This window comes from Anarhichas minor, unplaced genomic scaffold, assembly GCF_050575085.1.
Source record: "Anarhichas minor isolate MPS153535 unplaced genomic scaffold, ASM5057508v1 ptg000038l, whole genome shotgun sequence".
NCBI classification, from domain to species: Eukaryota; Metazoa; Chordata; class Actinopteri; order Perciformes; family Anarhichadidae; genus Anarhichas; species Anarhichas minor.
Genome location: NW_027466484.1, coordinates 2108834 through 2134512, shown reverse-complemented (window position 1 = coordinate 2134512; position 25679 = coordinate 2108834). Strand labels below are relative to the sequence as shown.

At 44.3% G+C, this 25679-nt stretch overlaps 1 protein-coding gene across 3 annotated transcripts in view; it reads right to left on the bottom strand.

Moving 5' to 3' along the window:
- Window positions 1–396: 396 nt before the first annotated feature.
- Window positions 397–25679, bottom strand: part of atrn (attractin) — a 135705-nt gene continuing 110422 nt past the window's right edge. For all 3 annotated transcript variants that reach the window (XM_076107392.1, XM_076107393.1, XM_076107394.1), the window contains exons 27-29: window positions 23384–23491; window positions 10679–10793; window positions 397–6226 (exon numbers count right to left, since the gene is read on the bottom strand). In XM_076107392.1, coding sequence (XP_075963507.1) covers window positions 6102–6226; window positions 10679–10793; window positions 23384–23491 — 348 coding nt within the window. In that variant the 3' untranslated portion in view covers window positions 397–6101. The remainder of the gene's footprint in view (window positions 6227–10678; window positions 10794–23383; window positions 23492–25679) is intronic.

The following is a 25679-nucleotide window of genomic DNA, read 5'->3' as shown; positions in this document are numbered from 1 at the left end:
GATACAATTGAAAGTTTTCCTTCGACTCCAAACCGAAGTCAAATTAAAACTTTTCAACGCAGCAGATTGCCGTGAAATTTTACGAGGACCATTTATGTTCCTCAGTTGATTTATGCTTTTGATTTTAAAGACTCCCTGAACTCGAGCCGATGTCACGCATTGTGACGTGCACACTGCAGCCTCCAGGAGCTGCCAGCGGGGCTCGTTTTTGCAGATGCACCATCAAAGAAAATCTTTCAAATTCCAGTGTATTCACTTGAAAGACATCTCATCAAAAAAACTGTGTATATTATGAGGCACCAGCCCTCTGGCAATCCAGGCAGCAGATTCACAGAAGCACGAGAGGAGATGTTTGAAACCGGTTAACACGTAGTTATCAAGACAAACAGCGACGGGTGGATTTTCACATTTAATAATAGACAAAAATGTTCTGTCATTCTTTTATGTACATCAGTAATTACAAGTTCAGTATACTATCATCCTCAAGTTGTACATGTAGTTTCATCAGCTTCTAGTAATGCTTGTTCATCTTTACGCTGCTGTCTTACATACAAAATATGCCACATTTATAAAAGCCTGGAGAGGTTCGCCATGAAGGATTTCTTTCAAAACCATTCAACAAATGTCATTCACAATACTTTCTCATTATTTACAAAAAAACAGCAACTGCTAAATTATACATATTAACAAACTACTTCCTCAGTATATTTAATGCCACTATACAAAGAGAGACGGAGAGAAAGAGAGAGCAATGCCTGATCTTACAATGACCTTATTCCCATGCTTGAACCTGTGTATTAAAGCATTTTAGATTTTACATGTTAATGCCGCCAGAGTTTGAGAAAAAAATACTTCTTCTTACGTGAATATTAGGAAGATTTCCGGTAATTAATCAACGCTTTTATAAATACGCATTTGCTGTACATTTCTACCAGTTAATACAGAGATTAATAGGATGAAATAAGGCCACTGTAAAGTTTAAATGCTACCCGATAAAGTCTGAGGCTTGGAAAGAGCGGCGAGATGGAGGGAGCTGCTCATCTCTTTCAATCATACAATTTGACGGGTATGTTATGGGTACAGTGGCTCGATGGCTCGATGGCAGACCGTTCAGGGTTCCTTCACATTTCCCTTTTTCAAACTTCCACACTCAGATATCTAGAGCTGCTCGGGGCCACTTCACACCCGGGCAGCTCCAAATGGTGGCGATGGGTAATCATCTGGAAAATCTGAACCTTAGGACCCAGTAAGTTGTGTAATGCAGCATCAGTACAGTGCACACAGTTAGGTTCATGTTTACCAACAGCACTGGGCTTTGATGGGTCAACAGGAGGAGGTTTGTATTGTGCTCTTAGAGTTTTGATTTGTCACTTCTATGGCGTCTCAGTTAGGAACGCTGGGACTATTGCAGCTTGCGATTCAGGAAAAAATATGCATTTTGACATAAAATTGTGTAATTTGAAACACCAGCTACACCCACACAGGTTATGTCATTTTCTGATGATCTGAACTGAGCTGTGAGCATCCACGACCATTCGAAGCCATACAGGCGTCCTGTTTCTTCCTCAGGTGATCACGTGTGGGAGTTCTTCTACCACAGTAAGAGTCTAACAGCTCACCGTGGCTGTCTCTGCTTCCACTGTTACACCCTGCAATGTTTAAAAATTGATCCGCTGACAAAACGGGACTGCTAACAAAGCTCCACTAACTCAGTGACCCATGCACTGCATTTCAAATGGCTGCTACACAAAGCAAGACATTTCTGGTTTGCCTCAGCATTACCTTTTGGTCCCTTCGGCTCAGTGTTCTGATGAGAGGGTTGATACAAGTTCCTGCTACTGATTTCACACTATTCCACGGATCTACAGGTGGCAGTAATAATATAATATTGGTAGTAATGTGCCTTCAATGTTCTTCAAACAGCTGGGACAGGGCTGGAAACAATCCGAAAACAGTCAAATAAAGCTGATATCTGAGAATCAAACAGGAACGTTGGAGTGAAACTAAACTCCAAAACTCCAAAACCCCAAAACCCCAGAGATTTAGTGAGAAGCCAGAAAAACATTAAGAGCTGAACGGGACTTTTATCTGGTCACCAGCACAAAGACAAGCTCAGCCGTCAATTTAGCAAAAGTCAGGATTGGAGGGAAGAACTGGTCACAGGTTGGCTTTGGGTGGATCCATCAAGCTGGACTTTATATTTATCGTTATCAAGGTAAATGAGAGGATTTATCCTGATTTAGATTTTAGGTGTTATTGTCCATGGAAGTCTAATTCATTGGCACCATGACAGGTGTAACAACACTACAAGGAGAGCGAGTGCAATGTCAATAAAGCGAGACTGGCCACACAGTGACGACTAAGTAGAATAAATAATGTAGTTTGTCGAGATGCGTGAAATGAATCAAACCATTGAGGTAAAAACAAGATGGATTTGTAGACACCATCAGACCCAGGATCAAGCGGGTAAGAGTTCATGGTTAGACCTTACATCTTCCTCAAGACATCTCGAACAACACAAACCAGCTCTTCCATGATCAGACCCCGTGACCCGTCAGTCACTGTGCCGTCTGTGTTAACCACTGAAGCGCCGGACGACAGCAGGCTGCTGGGACTCTACAAACCCTGCAGCCCCCAGTGAGCTCCAGTTTACTGATGTACCGTGGCTGCACAGGCAATATTTCATCTTACATTCATTTACAAAAGAAGCTGACAAAAATAAATCTTGGTTCTTTGTGAGATTATTACTTCAGTACATTTGAAGCCGTAGAACAGATTCTTATATGAAGAGTTTCTTTGCAAAATGAGATTTCTGCGTCGCGTGAAACTAAATAAAACCTGCAACAGCAGTTACAGTGTCGCTGGATATTGTTACCATTGAATGCAATGATGTGATTCTTTATAAGGGTGTTTTTGTAACCTATAGAAAATCCAAAATCCATCTCAGAGCTGCTCCTGTTGAAGTGTTTGGGCTGCTGACGCTATAGAGAACGGGGACGTATACGTGTACACTTAGTGTCAGAAGACCATCAGCTCATTTGAAGACGAGTCATGTGACTCTGCAGGTGATGTTTGCTGAACTCTCTCAGGGTCACATTTTTACACCAAATATTTGTAGTACTTTTGCTTTAAAGCTGCTTGGAGCACCACACCAGGGTTTACCAAATCTGGGCGTCTCATCAATTGAGCCATGCAAAATCTGCCAAGCATGTTCAAACTAAATGGAAATAAAAAGAGTAAAAATAGTTTGACCAAGAATCAAAATTTGTCAGTAAAAGTTCAAGCATATTTCTGCCTTCCTCGCGCCACAGAGCCTTGTGCATCCCAGAATGTTCTCCCTCAACAACATTTGTGGGAATGAATAGCACCTCCAAGCGATGGTCGGTTACCTGCCAAGCAGACAAAACAACTTCTGCAAACCTGAGAAGAAGCAGAGCGAGGAGGACTGAAACAGTGTTTTATGAAATGCTTTATGTAACCCAGGAGGACTTTTTGAGGGTATCTTTTTCTCTTGTAATGTCATCACGTGGACAAACTGACCAACTGCAGATCAAATCTTCTCACTTTCAGGTGATGACTGATGGTTATTTCCCACCATCAAGTCCCTGTAGAAGCAACATCTCAAGCTGCAAAACCTAAAGCGGGCCGGATGGCTGAAAGAGGGCAGCTCTAGTGGAGAGATGAGCAAAAAGAAAAACAGAGCCCCGCTAATGAAGAGTAGAAGTGAAGTGCTTTGATTCCTGCATGAACAGAGTTGACTCCTTAACCCTCTCCGGGGTCGCTGAGTGGAGTTGTGAGCACATCCAGCGCTCTATAATTATAGAATGTCAGCTTTGTTCATGCTTTCTGCTCTGACCTTTTCCCAGTGCTAAGAGTGTGCCCTTTAACCAGCCGCTGAGCAGCTCTAGTATGCTGAACACATGCGAGAGCCTGGAACTAAATATGACGCATTCTTTAGGGCAGAATGTGAGTTATTAAATTGTTCTATTACTGTACCTCTGCGAGGGCGGGAAGTTAATAACTTTGGGAGTCAACCATGTTTTCTATATCGGTGCCTTCAGTCAAAGACCTGCAGATGTTACAGTATGAAACTTATATTTTGCAACGATGACCATTACGGGCTAATTCAAGCCCGCTCTGGTGTTCAGTGCTGAAGGAGAAAAGGCAGGAGAAAGAGGGACCCGGTGCCCTGATGCCTTTACAAAACAGAACACTCTGTTTCAAGATAGCAGCCTGAGGTTTTCCTTTTTGTGTTTTCTCTCATTTTCCCCCAGTTGACAAAAAGAAGTAATGTTTCTATAAAGAATGGACCAGTGATTTCAGATAAGGACTGTGGGAAGAGCAGGTAGAGCAGATATAAAAAGGAAGAGAAAATAGAAAAAGGACCGGCTTAGAGCAGCGTCACACACGGAGCACAAAGAACAAAGTGAGCCCAAGAGACCACGCAGCAAGATCATTTCAGGAGCCAATTTTAAGAAAAAGCGATGAATGCTCTTCTGTCCCGTCACTTCTTTTTTTTCTCTTTTTCAAATCAGTACTCAGGATCTTCCATTAGATTAGAATTCAAAAGTCTCATTTAGCAAATGAAGAAACCACTGCTGACACGTGCATCGTGGCTTCTCGCTCCACTAGCGTTTTGTTTGTGTGCTTCATATTCAGAGTTGGTACAGTATAAATATTGGCATTAAAAGCTCCACTGTATCTGCATCAGTATGAACACTAACGTCACTGCGGCAGCGGCTAATTGGGCGGCTGTAGATAGCTCAGGGATACGGAACAATCGCCATCGAGCGGCAGGGGGAGAGCAACAGGATTTCTGGCACCGGCGGAGGGGGCAAGCGTTGCACTGGGAGACACAGCAGCAGCAATTAGAGGCTATGGATTTGGGCACTGATCACAGAGGATGCTGAACCGTCGCCCTGGCTCCCCTCACGCAGATCAGCCAAATCACTTCAGTCAATCAGAGTCACACGATCTATAGGAAGCCTGTTTCACATGAGCTCGAGTCGCGGCGCTGCCAAAGGGACAAATCGTTAAACACCAGAAGGGTTTTCTCACCGCCGACTGTGTTGCCGTTTGTGTGAGAGCCATGCCAGTGCACCTGTGTGTGCAGAGCCACCGGCTTTCGTTTCAACTGGAGGCGTAAATTAGCTGGAAAGGTTTCAATCGGCGCTGGATTACGAACCGGCCAGCCAGCGTGGATGAGATGTTGCTGTGGTCTTGTTCTGTACTCGGCTGCGCTGCCAGAGGAGGCTGGAAAGGTGGTCGTCTCTGCAGCCAGATGGCCGCAGAGACTGAGAGAGATTGGAAGGGGAGGGGGAGAGAGACAAAGCTCCAGACAGGCCTTTAGAGGAGACACAGAGCCCGATTAGGAATGTCACAGACTCTTTAGACGGGCATTGGCTGCACGGCCGGCCTCCTACAGTGGATCCTCGTTAAAGGAAGACTGAACACGCGGTCGGCTTGTTCGGAGGCCAAACTGTACAGGACTCCGGTGACAGTGGCCCTCAGTGCTGAGCTGTGAACACGACAGCAGGCGACAATGGGCAACTAATGGGTACAAGGGCCTGGAAAGTTGCCTTTTGGAAGTGTGTGTTGTGTGTGTGCGTGCAGCTGAACGTGTCCAGTTTGTTCCTGCCTTCAAAATAAAACAATACAAAAACAACAATAACTTAAGTAAAACAATAGCATTGAGGGTTGCAAAGAGGATCTCTTCTAGCAGCAAGCCGCGGCCGCCTCGACTCTAACGAGGCGGTTTCGACAAATGTAGCATGTTTTTTGTTTTTATTTTAGGGGAAGGGGTGAAGTCAGCACCCGCTCTGTCCCTCCCTCCCTCCCTCCCTCTTTGTGTCCAGTTTCTGTCATTCAGTTCGTGGGGACCCATAGCTCCCGTAGGAGGAGGGAGGGGAAGCCCCGCTGAGGCTCCAGTCCACCAAACGACACGGCCCCTCACCGAAATCTTCCAGTCCTGCGTCCCAGCATGCACCTCTCCCCGCCGTAGCGGAGCTGGGCGGGAGTCTGTGAAGGAGGGGGCCGAAAGCGGGGGGGCTGATGGGAGAGCATCGGGTGGCGGGGTGGTAGAGGAGGACAGGTGGGCGCGGTCAGATGCAGGTGGACGGCTGTGCGGTGGGCTGCTGTTTGCGGCTCCTCAGGCCTCCGGACTTCTCCTTGTAGCCCGCACACATCTGCTGAGACACGTCCACCAGAGCACTGGCCACCGCCAGACCTGCACAGGCACACAGAAACATCACGATTACGGGATGATTATGCAAACATTCTCACGCCATCGATTTCTTGTTTTGCGATCGAGACAAACCAAGCTGCGTTTCACTGTTCCAGAGGATGACAAATAAAACTATTATTAGACAAGAAATAAATGTACCTTATAGTTTTATAGTAAGTAAAAAGAGATGTCAATCAAACTGTGAAGTTTAAGTTGACATTCAAAAGAGGAAGCTCGATCTTCTCTGTATACTAAACGCTCTATGGAGCTGCAACTTTAGGAGCAATCAAACCTTCATTTAAAGCTCCCTGTGTCTGTGATTGATCCATTTCTCTACTTCACTTCTGTTTCCTTTAAATCAGAGCCAGACTAGCAGTCAACATCAGCTCATTGAAGATGAGACACAGATCCATTACAGAGTTTCTGTCAGCCGGAGAACACTGAAAAATGTTTATTTCTACTGTAAAATGTTTTCTTTGAATACGTTTATGGTTGATGATCTTTTAACATATTTTTAAACATTGAAATACCAATATTGATAGAAGCCTCAACAAATTAGGAATCAGTTGCGAAATAAATTTAGGGCAACAAATCACTGCAATAACTGCACTGAAAATGTTTTTCTTGTCTATTATTTCTTATTATGCAAGGCAAGTCTCCACTTCCTTTTTTTGCAAGGCATTGTGGGTCAATAACATCCTTCATTATTTTGCATGACTTTGTTTATATTCGTATTTACTTAATTTGGTCAATTTCCCACGATAAACACTACGTACGCACTGCAGTCTATTTAAGATGTGTAAAATTGGAACACAGTCTCTCACACACACACACACACACACACACACACACACACACACACACACACACACACACACACACACACACACACACTGTCTCCCACTCACAACCACAACAACACAGGTGCAGGCAATCATTTAGTTATACCACACTTCATTAACATGTATTAATACTCTCTGAGCCATGAAATTCCAATAAACTCCATTTATCTCCGATGATGGATGCATTCCCCTCGATCAAACACACGGCCGGCAGCGAGATATGAATTCCCAGGAGAGAAGCCGTGTTGGGAATCAGACAGTCTTCGGTGAAACAGGCTGCCAACCATTAGCTCGTGTCTCGGTGTAGAATTGGGTGCAGGATGGTTCAAAGCACTCAAAGGAGGCCCGGATACAAATCACAGACGGTCTACAGCGCTGACCTCCTCTGGGCTGTTTTGGAAAACCAGGAGGGCGGCCATTTTGGAAGAAGCTTAACTGTAAACAGACGTGCTGCGAGGTCGTGACACTGACGACAAGTCGGCAGCAGCCTGAGGATTGAAAACAAACGCGGCCAGATGGGAAGCGAGTTAAAAGCATGAGAACAGGGGGAGCCCTCGCGGGCATGGGGAGATGGTAGGAACACGGCTAACACGGCCTCAACAAACGCTGCCCGAGGGGAAGCTCCGCTGAGAGCTGAGGCGGTTCTGTTATGACAAAAAGGACTACGTGGTAATTAATAGGGGCCTGGGGCACGCTGATGGTCTGGGGACTGCAACTGTGGGAGGCAAAGAGGCTGTAAAACACAGACGGGGGAAGAAAAAAGACAGAACAAGGAATCAAGTTGAGTTCTTGTTTGAGTCCTTGAAGAAGACAGTAAGGAAGAAAAAAACTACTTGTAAGAAAAGGCAAGTGAAGTGCTTAGTCCTGGGTCCTATCAGACTGTCTCGGGAAAGAAAGATAAGGGAAACAGATGAAGGACGGATGGGAAAGAGAGCAAGTGACACACAGCAGAGGATGAGAGGAAGCTTAATTCTTAGCGCTATCAGAAAGAAGGAGGGAGAGAAAGAAGAGGGGAGAGTGTATGAAAAGACACCAGACTGCACTTTGAACCCAGAGCTCACAGACAAGAAGAGGAGAAAGAGAAAAATGAAAGTGGGAAAGAGACGACAACATGCAGAGAGAAAGATGAGGACGAGGGCGACAAACAGGCAGCGGCCTTCATTTCACCACCAAGGACCGAGAGGACAGAATGAGGGAAAGGGAGACAGCGGGGGGAGCGCCGCAGCATCTTTAAAGTCAATACATCCGTGTCACATTATTGGCACAACCATGAAACAATGACTGTAAACAGATGAGACCATGGTCAACGTGATTGCTAGCCTCCGTTTTTATGATTTTCTCAGTGTCTCCCAACACATATTCCATAATCTCTGATTCTTCTGTTCTGTCACTGAGGATCGCCAGTTGTTGTTCTTTGCTCCCTCATTTCATGTGAGAGGATTTCACTGTCTGGAAGAGAAAAATAACATTCTGCTCTGTTTGCACTGGAAGAGCCTCATTCCCTTTGGTTTTATGAAGAAGAATCTGCGTGTCGAGCAGCGATGCAGAGAGACATCTGTGAAATTAATGTAATATGCAGTGTAGACAATGACAGAAAGTGCAAATATTTAATCTTAGATATTATATGTAAGACCACGTCCCTACTATATGCACAGCTGAATTAATCAGGTGGTCCCCTCTGACCTCTCCAACTCCTGTGTGTGGACCACGAAGCCTCCAAGTTTACATTAGTGCAAACAGCAGACTATACTGTAGGTGGTGGCTTTAATATACGCCCACAGACACACCAGGAGCCCTGTACTCCCTACCACAGGCTGTCTGTGTGTCAGTTAGTTTACGATATTCTGAAGTAAAGGAACATTCTCCAGGAACATGCATAACGTGAGAACAATAAAGTTCTAAAGGAGAGAGTGCAAAAACACGGAAATTAGTCAGCATGTTTGCACGTTTTTCCGGTTCCCTCGTCTCGACGTCGGTGGGTTTTTGAATAGATGCCTGAAACAAGGTCAGTGGTTAACACTGACCTTTGTTAAAATATAGATTACGTCAGTAAATACAACGCTTGTGATACTGAACCTTTTTACGTTTCTTAAACAAGGCGGTCGCTAACAAGTGGCTAAATGAGACGAGTAAACTTCATCACCTTCACGGCCGCGTTGTGTATACTCGCGCTCATGTGACCGCGGTGCAGTTAGCTTTTAGCTTACCAGCCTAATGTTAGCTTTTAGCTTCTGGTGATTGCATCCACGCTTCAAAAATCATAAAAGTGGTGTTTATTTGTGAAGATTATCTTGCTGAACAAAACATGTAAGTATCAGAAATTTGTGTTTGCAATAATCCAAAATCCAATGGAAATATCCAATTGGCTTTTTATAGAGGGAACCAGTGTGATGCTAACGTCCGTGTTCCGTCATCCTGCAGCACTCTCTCTATTAATAATACCAGCTTATGACCCTAACCCTCTGCAACACAGGGCTACAACATTAAGTATTAATCTAGGATCCACCTTGATGGGTCTTGTATTATAATTTCATAAATGCAATTAATCAAATTGCCAAAGAGGTCTGGTACCCAGTGGCCCACTCTGTCTGGGTTATAGACCACCTATGACTAAGCTGGCTACGTCTGCTTTGGTTAATGTCTTGGCCTTTTCCAGTTATTCTCTGAATGGCTCTCCAAGGCCAACGACTGAAAACGTTTCTCTCACATCGTAACAGGGATGAGAAAAGTAAAGCTTCTCCAAAAACAATGACAACGGCCCGGCTCACACGTACAGGCCCCGAGCCGACGTTCTGTCATCTCCGTCGTTGTTAATGCCAAAATATGTGATGAGCCAATACCGGCGTGGAAATGCATTTACGTTTCTGTTACCAGATGACTTCACGAGCCCGGTGATTTGATCGACGGAGTTTACCTGGTAAAGAGGTGGCACACTTTGATTTATATTTATAGTCGTTTGTCTGACGGCAGAAACGGATAAATACACGATGTGAGAGAACAACTAAACTGTGTGTTCAGCGGTGTTGAAACCACCTTCAAAAGATGCAACGTGTGAGATCTGGCAAGAAAAAGAAGACCTAACATTATCAAGAGTATGAAGAGGTAAGAGTTTTGACATACATGCTTTGTGTTGCAGAGATATCTACTGACAGGAGCATGCTAACCAGCTAGTTCAGCATGAGGCCAGGTACTACACGCTGCACCTTTAACCAGAGGAAAACACATTTAGCTGAGAGTCAGGAGAGGAACGCATTACGCTGTTCAGGAGGAACAACAGGTTCATCTCTGCTGCTGTTTGGGTGTTTCAGTGTGTGCTCAGTGAGAACCTGTCGCAAAACAACCTCAAATCTCTCGTGTGGACAGAAGACATCTGCAGACGCACACAGTGTTTTCACTTTAATCACCTTATTGTGGACGCGGTGTAGCAATCTGAAGGAAGGATAATATGAAAGAAATAAGAAAAGGGAGTGAAAGTAAAAGAGCATAAAAGAGCTTCAGAAGACAGAGGAAGGACAGGGGCTCAAGGAGAGGCGGTGTAAAAAGGTGAGCAACAATCAAACAAAGACGGATGAGGAATGAAAACAAGCGAAAGGTTTCAGCGGCTTCGTCTTACCAGACTGTCCTGGAGGAGGGATGCCGCCGGTGCCCCTGGGTAACCGCACAAAGATGGAGAGCACGGCGGCTTTGTTGCCGAAGCAAGGCTCTAAGGCGATGGGCTTTGGGACGGACTGCGGAAAGAAAAACAAACAGAAAAAAAAATTACACATAACAACCCTCCCAAATCCTGGGGAACACACACACACACCATTCTCAAAGACACGGATAATGGAGGCTTTGCTGTTACTGTTCTTCTTTGTGTCAGCAACATGCACAGAAACCACAAAAAGAAATAACTTGAGATACACGGACTGATCTGTGGGCACAAATTGGATCCCCCCCCCCCCCCACACCCCCCACTGTGCACAAATCCATGACAATGCCGCCTGTGTGCAGCGCGGGGCCGCGACTGGATATCAAGTGGCGGCCCTGGGAGCGCAGATTTGTGTCGGCGGTGCACTCCTGTCGCTGCCTCACACACCTGCCTCAACACCTCCTGTTTATCAGAAACTCATCCATATGTGGGGATGAGTTTCCCGCCTGTAAACACTGGCCAGATCTGCTGCCGCTCTCCCTCGTACAATATTCATGCGTTTACCTCGACGGCGGATATGGAGCTCTCTCTCAGAGCCGGACAGGAAACTAGGCCATGGCATGGTTTCACACACTCCTGACACTGCCTCTCAGCACGCACACGCGCACACACACACACACACACGCGCGCGCGCACGCACGCACGCACGCACACACACACACACACGCACACACACACACACACACACACACACACACACACACACACACACACACACACACACACACACACACACACACACACACACACACACACACACACACACACACACACACACACACACACACACACACACACACACACACACACACACACACACACACACACACACACACACACACACACACACACACACGTCTTTATACTCTGGAGAGTTGAGCTTAACGCCCCATGTGGCATTGCTGCAGGACTGTGACACACTCATTTCTCACACTGCAACACAGTTTTCACACTTACATGCAACTGTATACACACACTTCCCCTTTTCACACACAGATTCATCACAGCTGTCTTACACGCACACAAAGTGTAAGTGTACACATGGGGAGCGGGGCAGTAATGATATTCAGGCTCTGACCCATTTTACACAATTATTCTCTGCTCCGTCTCTCTGAGGCTTACCTTTCATACCGGCAGGATACACAGGCTGTCACAGGTAGCTGGGGAAGTGGCACAAAGACCTGGATGCCTGTGTGTGTGTGTGTGTGTGTGTGTAGTCAGTGAAGATGTTGGTGTTGTACCAGAGGGGGATTCAGTATTTGTTCATGCTGCTACAGACGTGTGTTTATAGCACCGAGGCTTTACTGTGCAACTGGCTGTGTTCAGGTACGATCTGACAGAGAAGGGCATTTTATCCTCTGTTATTTTCACTGCATGTGTGTTAGTGGTTCAAACCCCTTCACAGACATGCTCCTCACTCAGTAAATGCGCTGTAATGAATAAGCCCTCAAATGAGTTTTCTGTAAAAGCCACGACTGCAATCTTGCTTGGTGGGACATTTTTTACATTTTCATCACACTTCCTATGTAGAAATGTTCAGCTGTGCTTTCTAAGGCAGTGATTATGGTTCTCTGTGGGTCTAGACAGAGACGGGTGTTGTTGATAACTGTAACTGTAACAAAGAAGAGGTGTAAATGTGTACTTTGAATATAAACGTATTCAAAGCTTTTATTGAGGTTTTAGTGAATGAAGTTTTGTGCAGCAAACTGTTATTTGACTGCAGTGAAAATGATGTTTTTGAAAAGCTAAACGCCAACAAATATGGATCGAAGGACAATATTTCAGGGCTTATCAAAGTGGGGGCCGTGGGCCAAAGTTTATAGTAAAAAGTAAATGAATAATATGACTTGCTGTTTATGCCATTTTAATTTCTGTGAGGTAAAAATGCTCTTTAGATATGAATTAAAACATTTTTTTTTTTTTTTTTTAATAATCTGACAATTGGTGTTTGCTTTTGGCTCGTAGTAAGGTAAGTGTTTGAAATGATTACATATTTTTTCAATAATTATTTACTTTTGGGCTCTGGAGTTATTGGGAATGTTTGAATCACAATCCGATGCAACTATCGCTGGAATCTACAAATCGAATAACATTAATGATGTTAGTGTAGCCTGATCTTTACAAGGCTAATACAAGGTTCAAACAGAATAAAATAGCTGCGCACCATTCAAAGTTTTTGCAGAACTTCCTCTCATGTTAGATCATGTTTCTTTTCCTCCTGCAACCAAGAGGGGAAGAAACATAGGAAGAAATGCCAAAGAAAACCCCAACGATCATCTGTTTGCCTGCATTCTTTTCCAATTTCATTATTGCCGACTGCTTATGAATACCCAGCATAAAGCTTTACACACAGCATGTGAGTAATCAGGAATATACTGAGAGTAAGGATCCAACCTCTTTTCATTTCCAAGTCTGCTTGGACGTTGTACTAATACAACAGTGAGCAGAACTTTATATTCCATCTGATAAGTGACTAAATGGACGAGAGGGATGATTCGACTATCTTGTAAAGCTGTTCTATCGGAAATGTCATTTTTTCGAAAAAGCAGAAAACGATGTAAAGAATACATGTTTCAAAACCAAAAACCTTTTATTACTTTAACAGATAATGAAGCCAGCAAAATTACAAATGTCACGTCTCAAAGGGGCTTACAGTGATTTCAATATGGCTGCCTGTATGAATGTGTATATTTATGCACACACTGTATCTTTGGACACAGAAGGTTATTAAGAGGTGTGTTTGTTTTGCATGGATTCATGCCTCTGAGCTTGCAGCAATGCTGCACTCACACGCATGCAGTGTTACCGCCCCCCCAAATAAAAAACTGAGAGGGGGAATAGTTCAGATGCAGACAAATGGGCTCGCAGAGGGGCCGACTCGCCTGCTGCTGGAAACACTGCGGTCAAACCAGCAGCAGCATCAACAAGCAACATACCCGACGCATGTTTGGATACCAGAGATATGCACAGCACCTCGACTCTGACACGCTGGGGTTCTAACTGTACGCTGCTCTGACTTTGAGAAATGAGCGTGATTAATGTAAGCAAACTAAGAAAAGGGTCACCGCTGTGCTTTATATCCTCTCCATCTTAACTCCCTCCTTGATCATCCGTCTCTCTCTTGTCAAGTCAAGTTTATTTTAAGAGGCCAGAATTAAGACAAGTTTGTCCCAAAGGGCTCGACAATCAGTACGGCACATGACATGAAGACTCAGACGAGGAACAACCTGGAAACACCTCATCAGAGAGAAACAGAGCTCCTTCTAGTTGATGTTTTCTGTTCAGGAAATTCAGAAATATTGACTTTCACTGCCGCCTTCTTTCCGATGTTGCTTCCCCTGTGTCGTCTTTTGGAGGTGTTACTTGAAGCATTAAAACACATTAAACAAAGACATTTTAATGACATTTAATTTATACCCAAAATATAATATGAATCATAATTGGCATAAACAAACAAGACCATTGCCGAGAAGATTGGCAGCCTGTAGCAACCAGCCATTACACGCTGATGTGTTTATCTCCTTAGCAAAGTAAAAAAACAAAGAATGACAACATGAAGAGTCGGCAAGGACGAGTTGCTCCATAAAAGTGAGGGACAGGTTCTATGAAAAAGTGTTTAATGATGAGAAACACTAGAACCAACAACAGCGCTGCTGTGAGAGACGCCAACTCATCTTACTTCTGCTCAATTAAACAGCGTGAAGGTATCAACACTAATCTGACTGTGACCGTCATGAATACTGCACACGACACTTTTAACTCATCTGAATCCGATCTCACATGAACTGCTTGAATGAACTAAAAGGTCTCAACGGTGGGACTCAAAGATGTTTACAACCTGTTAAAGTTACAATCTGTGAAGTAATATCAAACACGATCAATAGCAGAGTGACACAATGGCGATGGAGCCGACTGACCACCAGGGGGCGACTCCTCCGGGTGCAAAAAGAAGCCCGATTGTATAGAAGTCTCTGAGAAAATGACTCTACTTCTCTCTTGATTTATTACCTCAGTAAACATTGTAAACATGAGTTTATGGTCTCAATCTCTAGTTTCAAGTCTTCTTCAATACAGCATGATGTTCATTTAGTACATTATGGTCCATTTAGAGTCACACAGACCATAAAGCAGGGGATGCTTTAGGGCGGGGCTACACAGTGATCCTCCAAATTTCAAATAAGGTCACTACAGTTCACAGGTTGCAAAAAGTCAAGATGAGCCACATCGGCGAAATCGAGGCTTCACAAAGCAATGGGTGACGTCACGACGACTACGTCCTCTTCTCGTATACAGTCTGTGGTTTTGACCACTGGGGCCGACAAACGCACCTTGATCAGCTCCTCCGTCAGGAATACAACAGGAGAGCAACTTGTTTTACTGTTAATGCTCCCAAAACAATCCTAAGCTGTTTGGGTTCGATGTGTCAGACTGAAGAGAACAATGTGTGATCAACACAACGATAGAGAACATTACATGAATGCGTGCATGCACACGGGCTTGTGTCTTATGTATCACATGCACAGGTTTCCATTGAATCCAACACAAGAAAGGCGGACTCCGCCACTAATGCCATCGCCTATATAGATCACAGAATGCAAATAGTACATTGAATTGCTCTTGCTGAAAAAAAGCTGTCCATAAATCCTATGAAACATTTGTTTTTATTATAGAATTTAACTGAAATAACCATTTATCTCTATTTATCTCCACCTGTTAGAATATGAAACAGAATAAGTTTGTGGCTCTAACTGTTGAGATTGAACTTTACGACAGTGAAAGCCACCACAGTCTTTCAGGGCGATAAAACATTAATATCACTTACAGCTTGGTGTGATAAATGAGTGATGACGCAATCACTAGAAAAGACACTCAGGAACAGGATCATTTCTTTCCATTCTCAGAATCATGGTGCAAGAACTTCATTATATGCAGCTTACATGGACTGCTGAGGAATGTGAAGAAAACTACTGACAACTATCAGAGTACAGCATTAGGTGGTGTAATATCACACTTGGCTAATTTCAATCCTCGATCTCTTGGTACAAAGTAAGATGAAACAATTATTTCGGCCAGAAGCGATCCAACCGGGCTTAGTTTGCTCCAGTCCACAGGCCTGTTGTAGCCTCGGGGCAAAATGTATTTCTCATCCAGTGTGTTTACAACTGGAGAAAATGAGGAGCTGCCCGTGATGACCTGAACACATCTGTACTCTAAGTGTACTCTAAGAAACAAAAGAAGACTGGCAGCTTCTAATTTCACAGCTTAGAGCCGTCGTAAGACTTGTCTGCCAAGTCCAATTTCCAGTGCAGCAGCTGCAGGGGGCTCTGAGGTTCTCGCTTGTTTACGTGCTTGTCTCTCATTTTCTAGCACCAGCCTCTCATATTCGAAGCGGAGAGGGAATAGACACACATCTGGAACAGGAAGAGACTTTGCTGTCGGACTGACGTGACATTGGGATTACTGTTCAACTCGTTTCATAATCGATCCCATTGAGTGTTCGTCAGAGCGACTATTGTATCCATCGTACAACCTCAGTTCCAACCTGACAGGCCAGATGCTTCGCTTCACATTTTTGACGAAAACAAGTGTGCCCTAAAAAAAAACATTAAAAAAAACAACATTTATCTCCTTCAACACACACATCCACTTTATTTCGTCCTGAGCGGAAATGATGGAGGGGGGGGACGGGGACGGGGGACACACAAAAACACCTTGAAAAATTCAATTATCCAACTCTTTGTGCATGTGTATTTTTATTTAATTTTTTGCCTAAGATGTTCCACAAAGGAAGTGTCTTCTCCCGTGGTCTTCTTCAGAGGCCTCGTGTTAATAACATTCCCCAGCAGATGCCTTTGTTTTATAGCGTTGAAGGCCCCCGTCACCCCCAACCTTCCCCACCAGCATCACTCCGGAGAGTTATCTAGACCGGCCAGGCAGAGCGGCTAAAGGTTTTGTTAAATTCCAGTAATTAGCCCAGCACGTAGGATCGCTGCCGCACGCACGCGCGCACGCACACGCACACGCACACACACACACACACACACACACACACGCTGATGTGGGCATACACTGCGCCTGCATGCTGCTCCGCTTTCATCCGCTGCATTCAACTCTACTTCAGCAGCAGCTGGGGATGAGTTCCCCCCCGCCAGCGCCGAGAACGAGTCAACCTCCCTGTTGCTGTGACTCACCAGGTACAGACGCTTCCACTGAGCCCACTTTCATGAGTTTTTCAGTTGGCTTCTGTTTGCAAAAGGAAATGTTTTGTGAGCCCGCGATAATGAAGCCATATTGCAACGTATTTAAACTAAACAGCACAGAAAATGATTTAGATAAACAAGATGAGTTTAAGTGAACTTTATCTCAGTTAATTTGAATTTTGGTTCTCAAGCTGAAACACGACGAGGACTCTTGATGTGAAATGGACGAGATACGAGTGCAGCTCTACAAACTAATGCAAGTCAACAATGACCTCAGCAACTGCTCAAACCGAACACGACTCAGCAGCAGATCCTCTGAGAAAGAGAGGACTTCAAAAAATGTGTTAACGTTTACAGTCTCGGATTACGGCAAAAAAATAAAGCACCTTTTGTCTCCGTTCTCTCACCTCGATCCGTTTCTATTTGAACTGTTGAGGTGAAAACTACTGGCTACCTGAAGCATCTTATAAACTCTGAGGCACACGGTACATGCAAACACTTGTGCTTTGCTAAAACAGTTCTTATCCAGGAGACCAAGACGCTATAAATAACATCACAGACAAATCAACTTCTAGATATAAATAACACTTGGGACATTAAAGGTGTAATTGTATCACGCCTCTTCTCATGTCTACATCATATGGGAAATATTCAGATAATCTGCCGTCTGCTCTCACCTCCCGTTCGCTGCGTGCCTCCTCTTACACCGGTGAGTCAGCCTGTTAGCTTCTGTATTAATGACATCAGAAATCATCAGAATTGAGAATTCCTCTGGTGTTTCAACATTTGACCTTACTTTTTTTGCCTGTAACTCGGTCAATCATGGAATTTAAGATTACCACATTGTTGTTGTTGTTGTTGTTTAAAGCACCTTTTAATTTAATACAATTTATAGTGAGTGGAGGTAGGCAGCTTGATAGCAGAGAACTGTGCACCACAATCATGTTACGATAAACCAGACTGTTTCCTCGCTGCCCCCCCCCCTTTTTATTTTGCATCAAATGTCCCGGTTTACTCTCATCCCACGATATCTATAAATAAAAGCAGAGCAGAAAGGTAATCATCTGCCCGTGATGCCGGGGCCGCAAGCTCCATTTGGCAGAAGCCGAGTGAATATATCTCATCGGCGGAGCAAGTTTGGACTTCCCACCGAGGCTATAAACAACTTTAATGATCTTCAGCTCGCTGTGCGGCGCCCGGCCCCCCGTACACTCCGGTCGCGGCTCTTAATACACGACTGTAGCATCCTGATAAAACAGCATGGAAACAAGGGGAGGAACCCGCTCTGAGTCGCTCAATCTGAGCCTGGGAGGAGATAGGATAGCGCGCGCTTGCCGTTCGAGCCGGTGAAAGCAGAGAAAGCTGAGGAGGTAAATCTAAATTGGATCTCTGCTTCTGGGATGCTCCCGCCCTGATGAAGAGGAGGAGAGCAGGCTGGGAAGAATGGAAGAGAAGAAGAGTAGAGGTGGGAGAAGAAAAGGTAAAGCAGAGACGGAGGAGGAGGTGGATGGCGCCGGATTTCCACAGCAAGTTGCATCTTTTTTTTTTTACACACACACACACACACACACACACACACACACACACACACACACACACACACACACACACACACACACACACACACACACACACACACACACACACACACACACACACACACACACACACACACGCAGAAGTACACAAAAAACACACAAACGGAACCGGCAGATAAGGCCGACAGAAAACCACAGACAGCCGATAAGATCAGTGACGGGCTCGTAAATTAGAGGAGAACACCACAGCAAAGTAAGGATGTCAGACAGGAGACGAGAGAGAGGAAGATACAAAGAGAAGGAAAGGGAGAAGAAGGAAAGGAAGAAGAGGAGGACAGTGAAACTAGTAGAAGGCAAACAAGGACGCTAGATAATTAAATCTGACAAAACAAAACAAAGTGAACGGAACAAACTATTGAACAGAGACGGGAAAAAATGATGTAAAAAGAACAAACAGGTGAGAAGAGAAAAAAAGAGATGAATTGAAAAGAACATAGAAGATAAATAGAAAGTAAGGAAAAGGACAAAGAGGGAACAAAAAGAAGAGACAGAAAACTGAAGGAAAAAAGAGAGGAAAGGTGTGAAACAGGTGAGAAGAGACAAAGACACGTAGACAAAGGAAAGAAGAAGAAAAAGGAGGATAAACCCAAGAGTGAAAGGAGAGAGAGAACTTTAATAAAATAAACAGAAGACAACCTAAAGTGAAAATGGAGGAGAGAAAAGAGGACAAGATAAAAGTCAAAATGAAAAGCACAAAAATAAATCGCAAAGAACAGAGCAGAGCCAAGAAAAGAAAAAGGACAAAAGAGAAGAAGACAGAAGAAGAGACGAAGAACATGAACAAAGGGGGTGAAATAGAGAGCAGAGGAAAAAGAAAGAGGCAAAGAAGAGAACAGAGGACATGAGACAAGTGAAGGAGCGGGGTCCTTTCTATTGGAGCAGGGATTTGATGAGCCGCCGATCTTCCCGAGGGGCCCTGCAGCCTTTGCTGGGAGTAACCTTGTGCTGGGGAGCCAAGCCCCTTGAGATGCATGGCCCCTGTCAGAGCCGAGGGGCCCCGAGCCACCCTGCTGAACCAGCCCTATAATCCTGCACTACATCTGCATTCAGAGGTCATTCATCACAAAGTGCACAGTCACATCATTGCCCGCCTGCGGCTGCGATTTCTGTAACTCGGCACAATTCCTACTTTCTAAACGTGCTCTGCTGCCGCGTCTGTGCTCGATGCATCTGCGCTTAAATCTGCTGCAACCGTCTCCGACCCGACCGGAGCGTCAAACTCTTCTCTTCAAGGGAGTCTTCTCCAGGACTCCAGCTCCGCTTTGTCTTCACCTTTAAATCTGCCCTTCTGCTACTTCAACGGGCCCGAGGTCGAGTCTTAATCCGGTAAACTGATTCTTCCGTGTTTGCATCTACTACAACACCACTGAGCTTCAACTCTATATTAAAATCCATCTCAATAATTTTGCAACCAAGTCTGCCCTTGGCTCGGTAAAAAAGAGTGAGATCAGAACATCCTGACAGCCAAAGAGTTTGTCATGTTATGAACTTCACACATCAAAGTCTGTTTACAGGTCAGCGGTGCTACCGCATGAATACAAAAAGAATAATCCTGAAGTCTTTTTGTGGCTCCAGAGGGAGCTGTGTGAAGTGTGTTTAATTGCCTTAAGTGATGTCAGTTGAGTCGGCGTCGCTCAGGGCAGAAGACTACAAGTTTGAACATGAAACAAATGTGTGGAGGTACAAAGAAGTGAACGCACCCAAATCTCTGACAAGACTGCCAGTGGTCGCGTTGCATTGTGGGTAATGCAGAGCGCCAGGTTTTGACAAGGAAAAATAATTTGTCCAAAATGTCTGTCTATCATGAGTCTGACTAGGGCCGGGGTTACACGTTTAATACGTTTTTCAACGTGACTTTTGTCATCTGATCACGGCAGTACGCATTAACTGTAGAGTCTGTACAGTCCGAGATCGGATCCGGCTCGCATTGGGATCAACCAGACCACGTGCCGAGGTGGCCTGGATCAGATCTCAGTGAGGCTTGGACAGTGAGCAGCAAATATGACTTTTATTGATAAGAATTTACAGGTAAAGGAAATGTGTTTATCCAGCGTTTTACAGCCGCTCCTTTGACCATGAAATATATCTGATCAGGCAAGTCTCATTGAAGTGTCAATGAAACAAGAGCAACAGAGGCCAATTGTTTCTGAAGTGCAAAGCTGAATCTGTGCGGATTAGTTTTAAAGGTGGGAGATTCAACAGAAGCCCTCCGCATAACTGATAAATAAATACAGGCAACAAAGTGCTGCACTGGATTAAAGGGTCCATTTTTCCAAATCTCTCTCTCTCTCTCTCACACACACACACACACACACACACACACACACACACACACACACACACACACACACACACACACACACACACACACACACACACACACACACACACACACACACACACACACACACACACACACACACCTGTACAAATAGTCTGCACTGCTAATGGAAGCTGCATTAGCAAAACAAATGTTTGAACAGGAGTCGATGATGACGATGAAATGCATTAAAAGACGGAGTTGTTCAGCGATATCTGCTGTGATAACCTCAAGTGGATAGACTGATGGATGGATGGATGGATGGATAGATAGATGGATGGATGGATAGACTGATGGATGGATGGATAGATAGATGGATGATAGATGGATGGATGGATAGATGGATAGATGGATGGATAGATAGATGGATGGATAGACTGATGGATGGATGGATAGACGGATAGATAGATAGACAGACTTTATTTCAGACTCAGGGTCTAGAGAGACAAATACATAAAAGGACAAACGCAAACAATAAAAGCAGCAAGGCTTTTTTGAATGCTTTGAGCAGAACAAACTGAAACGATGGTGGTGGCAGAAGCTTCATAGAAAGATATATACAGACCTCAGCATGACCAGATACCAATAGTAGAAAATGTGTTTGTGATTTGGAAGTATGGCAAGAGACTTTTGTTTTCTTAGTAAAGAAACACATTCAAATGTATTATCTCAAGACAAACAACAATAAAAGCCACTACAAGTAATGAATGCAAAATATTACACAAAGGCGAACATGTAAAACAAACGTTTGCTGTGTGATTCCTTAGTCACTTGATAAATATTTTATTCACTTGTTATATGGTTGAAAACTTTGGTTTAGTTTAATACTCCTTTAGTAGCTTGACTAAAACAATAGTAACGCACCCAAAAACCTAAAGGTGAGTGTTTGTGTCTGGTCTTTAAGGGGTTAAATAAAATTCCAACTTGTGTCGAGTCTCAAATCTTAACTACAGGACCTTCATTAAAACCTTGAACCATGTGACCTGGTGTAATAAAACACAGTCCCAGCAGCAGCATCATGAGTGGTGCTGAAGTTAGAGCGATGGAAGCTTCACTTCTGTTTGAATGACTTCGTACCAACAAGCCGTACGTCCATATTGACAGACTTCGCTACCTTTTGATTTCTCCGTCAGTGTTTCACAAACACAGATGGTCCGACGCACCACAACACGGCTGTTTTGTGAGATGAATCCTGACTTTTATAGTGTCCCGTAATGTTCTTAATTTTCATGCCAGCAAACACTTCCTGCGCGTAGGCGTTAAATAATAATTCATTTTCCAAATGAAGAATATCTCAATGTTGGCATGAAACTCTTATCTCATTTCTCAGTATAGTGTCCTAATCTACAAGACTTTACTCTCATCTGCATGTATTTAACTCCAGGGTTAACTGAATTCCTTCTCATTAGAATTCACAGCCTATACACAATAACTGGTGTAACAGCCCACTTTCATCATCATCGGGCCCTCACGGGGTCCCAGCTGAATGTACACTGCGCTGACCCTCATTGGGTGTACTAGACCTGCACTACACTACAAACGTCTTCCTCCTAAGTGAGCCTCCTGGGCTTGTTGAAAACTAATGGAATCACCTTTAAGAGTTTAGACTGAGACATGACGTAAAACAGATGGTGTGAGGAATATCTATCAATACACACTCTTAGACATACGGGTTCCAAAGGGGTTCTTCCTGAAGGGCTGAGGTTCTTTGCAAGACTTACAGCCAAAGAACCCTTTTTGGAAGAAAGGGTTCTTCAGGGATTATTGGAAGCATGGGTGTTAAAGATCCTCGCAAGTGTAAAGGAAAAACAGTCGATGCAAAAGATATTTAATAATTTACCAACATTTCGGGGTCTCCTGTCAAAATGTAGGTAAATTATTAAACATCTTCTTCGGGTAAAAATGTAAAGTTTATGTGTGGACACGATTGAGAATCCACAATGTGTTATATTTTAACTTTAGTTGTCAAAACAGGAGAGCAGGAGTCTTACAAAACATTGGACCTGAAGTTTAGGAGTAAAACTCAGCACCTCTCCAACACCTCTCGTCCCCTTCGTGGGTTCTCCATGAAACCCTCGCAATATAAAAGAGAGTTCTTGGTAGAACCCAGGGGGTGGGTTTAAGTGGAAAGGTTCTGGCAAGAACCTCTAGAGAGACTTCTGGGGGGAACCATGACACCAAAGAAGGTTCTCTGTAGAACCTCTCATAGCAGGATCTGAGTGGAACCTTCCATAGATGTTTCTAGGTGTAACCCTTTATGTTGGGCTCTAGGTCGAACCCTCTGAAAGGGTTCCACCAGGGTTTATAAAGGCTCCACTAGGAACCAAAAAGGGGGTCCTTTATTCGTAAGAGAGGACGGCAGACTGTGATCACAAACTGCCGTCGACAGGAAGAAGACGGAGCTCCCACACCGATGATGGATGGAGCTTCCTGTCAGCCCAGAAAAAGAAACAGGTAGCTCTCCGGGGTTCGGCGGCGATTGCTGTTAAATAAAAAGGTCTGCGCTCACCTTGACGTTTCCTCCGATCAGGTCAGGTGGCTCGTCGTCCGTCTCCAAGGCGACGTTGATGGTGGCGAAAGGCCGGCTGGCCATCTGTTGCATCTCCCTCAGCAGTTGCTAGGGAGGAGGAGGAAGAAGAAGAGGAGCAGACAGATAAACACAGACTGTTCGTTGTCTTTCATCCGCAGTTACTGGATAGAACGTATTAACACACTGTTGTTTTTGAAGGACTACTTCACACACAACTTGAAATCGAGGAGGCGATGATGGAAGAAATACTTTTACTGAAGAAAAAAAAGAGCGATATACTGTGCTGTAGGTAGAACTCATCACTCTGACAGTACAGATAATCATGTAATCAATTAAGAATGTGAATACATTCATCGGTGCAGCTTTAAGTTTGGGAAGTGGAAGTGATCATTAACCAGGATGATGCTTTTAATGCTTTCTAGCTCCTATACTTCCTGTTGGCCACCTGTAAAAAGTGCGTTTTATAAGCACATTGTTTTGCGTTCGTAGTTGTCAGATTAATATAGTGGAGTGAAAAGTATTTCTTAATTTCCCTGAGAAATGTTGTGGTACAGAATAAACAACCACGTCATGGTACTAGTGCAGTAAAGTACCCTTTGAAAGTCTACTTGAGTAAATGTAGTTTAAACGTAGCTTTTCCACCACTGCAAGGCGGAGCAGTCTCATTGTGCTCTGATTTATATCATGGACCTTGGCCAGAGGAAGAGGAGGGAGGTGATTATGAGGGAAGGGGAGGAGAGGAGAGGAGAGGGGAGGAGGAACAGGAGCTGAGGAAAGAAAGCACCGAAATAAGGCAAATTAACAGGAACAGGGAGAAAGGTGGATGCGGAACGTAATGATGTGAACGATGCAGAGGGTGAGGAGAAGAGGGAGGGGGACAATGAGGGGAGTGAAAGAGGAGGTAAGACCACAGTAAACAAGGCGATGCACCTGTGTCGTCACCCGCCAACGCAACCAAAGTGCTATAAATAGAGACACAGCGTCAACTGTCAAGACCCGATAGCAAGCAGCGCACCCCTAGACCCAAAACCAAAACACCTGCAACCAACGCACGAGCACGAGGAAGTCAAACATCTACCCGTAGCTGATCAGTGTGTAAATACATCTCGGAGGCTTCAGCACATAAAGGACGTGACGACGGAGTGATGCGGTTCACGTGTGAAGAGTTTTACATGTAGACAAACGTGTAGACCCGTTGGCCTGTGTCTCATTACAGTGAGCTGTTGGCAGAGAATAGGTGCAAGTAAAGGGCAGCAGTGCAATTCAACATGAAAACACGCACTGTAGAAATCACACATGGCCTTTTTCTGTGTCGATGCATGTTCACGCCTCAAAGAACAAAGGTCAAAGGTCAAAGCTCGCCTCAACAGTTTGTAATTAATCTGCTGAGCGTTTTCATCCCCTGTGAGGCTGTCGATTGTGTCTATTGACTTGCTCGCCTTTCCTCTCTTAATTAAATGCCTTATAATCATATCCTTAGCGAGGGTTACAAAAATAGCTTCAGGGAAAGTCTCTTTCTCTCTCCAGCATAGCCGGAGAAGCGAAACAGAAATGTCTAAATGTAACGTCCCGGGTTCTCTTTGTGGAGCGAGCCAGCTCATTAAATTCCTGCATGTGTCTGAAGCCTGAAGCCAAATCTCCCAACGCTCCTCTCTGCTCAAACAGCTGGCGAGGAGGAGACCAACCTCTACTTTCCCTGAGCCACTACTTTTAAAAAGAAAGATTTAGCATTGAGGCAATATGCTTATTCACATTCCTGCCGACTAATAAATGAGATCGATACCATTTTTTATAACCATTAAATATGCGGCTACAGCCAGCGGCTGGTTAGCTTAGCAATAAAAAAAAGAATAATCTGAAATATGGGGAAGCTGCTCGCCTGGCTCTGCACAAAGGCAGCAACATGTGCCAGCATCACTAAAGCTCGCTATTTAACATTTAACTTGGACTTCTGTGAGGTTACCTTTGACTCACTCAGGCTAGCTGTTTCCCTCTGTTACCAGTCTTTATGCTAAGCTAACGTCATATTCATATTTAAACGATGACAATGAGAGTGGTGGATGGACGGTAATATTTTAAGCACAGGCTCAACGGGCCATCAAGCCTCTAGGTTTAGTGGCCAAAGTACACTTTTTGTGGCCCAAAAGTAAACTATGTTTAAACATTTAACACAACTTAACGCAGCCTTTCTCAACTATGACACTTCCATAAATAAAAAGATATTAATAGAATGAAAATATATAATTATTTATCTAAATTGAAAACTCTCTTCATT